Here is a 3,624-nt window from a genome sequence, read left to right as displayed (position 1 = left end):
CCTGAGCGGATTCCTTAACTCTCTGGAGAACGTTGTTCCCAGCCCTGTGCGGATTCCTAAATTATCTGGAGAACGTTGTTTCCCAGACCTAAACTATTTAAGGAGTGAACCTTCGGAGATAAGGGGATCTGGTTAAATAAACATTCTCGTCAAGAAATATACCTACGTGGACGGTGCTCCACCCACTCAGTCGATGCACCAAATGTAAGCACTCATTTAATATATTCGTGTGATTGATTGATTGTAAAATAATGATTAGTTGATGGTATTGCTTTAAAACTTTTATATTATATGGAACTGATTAATATTGTAATTTATTTTTTCAGTTTCCACCGCAAGACGTACTTTCCCTATTCCTAGACTATAAATGAACTGTGGCTATTTACAGAAACAAGCGCGTGAGAAATGGGTATGATGACTGAGCCTGCGTCCGGCATTTGGCGTGAGGACCTAATTGAAAATTAGGTGAGAAATGCACACATCACGCGACCACAGGGAAGGTTTATGAATGATAAAAATTTCAAATATTTGTCTCCATCAAAATTCGATCTTCATTAAATTTTTTAAAATTTTGAAAATCCACGAAATTGTTTGTGAAAATCCGCAAACTATTTTTGTTTTGTTTTACGATGTACACAAAGAGAACATGTTCACAATTAATTTAGAAGAAGGACGCGAAGCGCCCTCTAAGGCTAGTGATAATATAAATGCGTTCCTGATTTTAAACGTTCTTTCAAAAATTTCCGTTCCCTTCCTTCACAAATCGTTCCATCATTTTTAAGAACTCGTTCTATGCATTTGTTCTTTTTTCGGGACAATGGGATCGTTCTTGATCGTTCCGTTCATTCTCGTGAAAGAACGATCGTTCCCGGGGAGGTTTATGAATGATCAAAATTGTCGGGCGCTGCGAAGTATTGTAGGGCACATTTTACTTGAGAGTTAAAAAAATGTAAGTAAAAATTATTTTCTTAGTTTCTTAAATATTAGTGTATTGAATTGTCATTGTACCGTATCCGTTTAGTAATAGCTTCAATCTCTCTTTCAGCCTGGGTAGGTTCCCATGACTTGTTGGCGTCAGAAAGAATTAATATCAGGTCGGCGTGCCGGAAACATTTCCTAAATAGAACTAAAATTAGGTCGGCGTGCCGGAAACATTTCCTAAATAGAACTAAAATAAGGTTGGCGTGCCGGAAACATTTCCTAAATAGAACTAAGATAAGGTTGGCGTGCCGGAAACATTTCCTAAATAGAACTAAAATAAGGTTGGCGTGACGGAAACATTTCCTAAATAGATCTAAGATAAGGTTGGCGTGCCGGAAACAATTCCTAAATAAAATTAGAATTTGGTTGGCGTGTCGAAAACATTTACTAAATAAAATTAGAATTAGGTCGGCGTGCTGGATACATTTCCTAAATAAAGAGCTAAATATAAGGTTGGCGTGCCGGAAACATTTCCTAGATAAATAGAAATAAAATAGGTTGGTTTGGCGCATAAGCATTACAAATCCTAGAAAGGATTAGAATTGGGTCGGTGTGACTGAAACATTTCTTTAATAGAATCATAGTTAGATATCGGCATTCCGTTCACATATTCTGGATAAAATCAAAATTTAGTCGACATGTCGCAAAATTTAGTCGACATGTCGCAAAATTTAGTAGACATGTCGCAAAATTTAGTCGACATGTCGCAAAAATTTCTTATGAATTCAATACACTTTATTTTTCTTCAAGTTGACAACAGTCTTACTTGTTGATTTAGCCAGGAGTTAAGCCTGTACTCATATCTAGGTTTTAAAGCTTCAGGACCAAACCGTTGCAGTATCTGCTCAGAAGAAAGCCGAGTGGACGGACCTTAACATATATTTCTTCTGAACTGGGAACTTGATATCCATATCCAGTGTGGGCACTTTTAATTTGGGGATCAATCCTAGATCTTTAAAGTTTCCTGTTTGTTCAAATATTCAATAGCTCAAAGGATCAGTAGCTCAAATGATAGTTGTCCAAATTTACAACCAGTGATTGTTTAAAATGGCGTTGTCTTATTTCTGAGGTTTTCGTAGCCTGGTGTTTGTGAAGTCTGGCCTACGTGTAAGTGTAGTTTGATCCTGATCCTGAAACTTCAGGATGTTTATTTCATTCTTTTGTTTTGTTTTAAAAACTATAATTTTATCTATTTGTAGTCATGGAATGCTGGATATTTAATTTGGTCTTAACTCATGACAGGGTAGCAAAATGTTATTTACAATTCTGAAAAATAATTACCCCTGGCCTGAGGCGAGTTTTTATTAAGATTTTACAACACCCTTTCTACCCTAACCACAATAATAAGGTTGTATCTACCTAGTAAAGTTAAGGATTTCTCTAGTAACAAGCAGAACGCTGAGGTAGGAATATCTAAAAATAAGATATATACATTTTAACAGTGCTAAAAATCCGGATTCGTTGGATCCGCAAAATTTTGGCTTCCTGAATCCGGATACGTATAAAAAAATATGGGGATCAAAGAATCCATGGATCCGGATCGCATGGGCAAAAATCTATCAAAAATGTAAAAAAAAAATTTACTCACAAAACCTAAATCTCAACTGTTGAAAAAAGGGAGAATATTAAAAATATTCTTTTCTCTGAATGATTCATCAAGTTTTATCATGAATATAATCAAAAATTAGAAGAAAAAATATTTGAAAATTCAGTACGCAAAAGAAATGTTTTTTAATCCGGATACGAATCCAGTTTTTTGCAGAACGGATCCAGGATCCAGAAATGGAATGGAAAATTAAATGGATCCGAATCACTGTATTTAATTAGTTAATGTAAAAATGTTTCAGTTAGATCCTGATAGAACGGAATTAATATTAACAAGCATTAAATAATTACTTTGAATCCATTTGATTCTAATCCATAAAAATTTCTTTAACTTTTACTCATTGCATTTACCAAAAATAAATTTAAAAATTTTTCTTGTGGAATATTATATACCTGGGTAATATTATATACCTGGCAAAAATTATAATATTATATTCCCGGGGAGAATATTATAAACCTGAAGAATATTATATACCTGAGGAATATTATATACCTGGTGAAGAAGGATAAACTGCAACTGAATTATATTTGAATTTATTGCCCGCCAAAGATCCTTGGTCCTCCCCACTTCTCATCGTCACCAGACGACGACCCAAGATTGAGACTGAAAACAAAACTATTAAGTATTTATAAAACTATAATTTTGGAAAAAATATTTTTAATTTTATTTGTTTTAATTAAAACATGTTTATGCTGATCCATCTTTACATAAAACAAACGTCTATCCAGTCCGAGGCTACGTCCGAAAATTGGGAGTGGGGCATCCCCCCTGGAAGATTTTGGGGCACAACCAGAAATAAGGGGCAACTTCAAGTCCATATTTTTTACTCACAAAAATAATAATAATAAAAATTGCCTGTGTGCAGCTTGAATCTAAATTTTTTTCAAGAAAAATATGAAAATGTGTCGAACATTTCACCATCCCAGGGTTTTGACATAAAAATTTACAAAATACCTTTAAAAATTGTACAGGGGGAGGGGGGGGGGGATAAGAAATTTTAGTGTGCTCTGCATTTCAATTATCCCCCCCCCCCCCCC

The 3,624-nt window shown here is 34.8% G+C and overlaps 1 protein-coding gene across 1 annotated transcript in view; it reads right to left on the bottom strand.

The window, feature by feature from the left end:
- Positions 1-1,726: 1,726 nt before the first annotated feature.
- LOC111717086 (neuropathy target esterase) overlaps positions 1,727-3,624 on the bottom strand; it is a 15,611-nt gene continuing 13,713 nt past the window's right edge. Inside the window, exons 17-19 of the mRNA XM_023492604.1 lie at positions 3,080-3,190; positions 2,341-2,394; positions 1,727-1,851 (exon numbers count right to left, since the gene is read on the bottom strand). Of these exons, the coding sequence (XP_023348372.1) occupies positions 1,727-1,851; positions 2,341-2,394; positions 3,080-3,190 (290 nt within the window). The remainder of the gene's footprint in view (positions 1,852-2,340; positions 2,395-3,079; positions 3,191-3,624) is intronic.

Source organism: Eurytemora carolleeae, unplaced genomic scaffold, assembly GCF_000591075.1.
Source record: "Eurytemora carolleeae unplaced genomic scaffold, Eaff_2.0 scaffold2342, whole genome shotgun sequence".
Lineage (NCBI taxonomy): Eukaryota > Metazoa > Arthropoda > Copepoda > Calanoida > Temoridae > Eurytemora > Eurytemora carolleeae.
The sequence above is the reverse complement of the archived record's forward strand: the minus strand, read 5'-3'. Positions and strand labels throughout refer to the sequence as shown.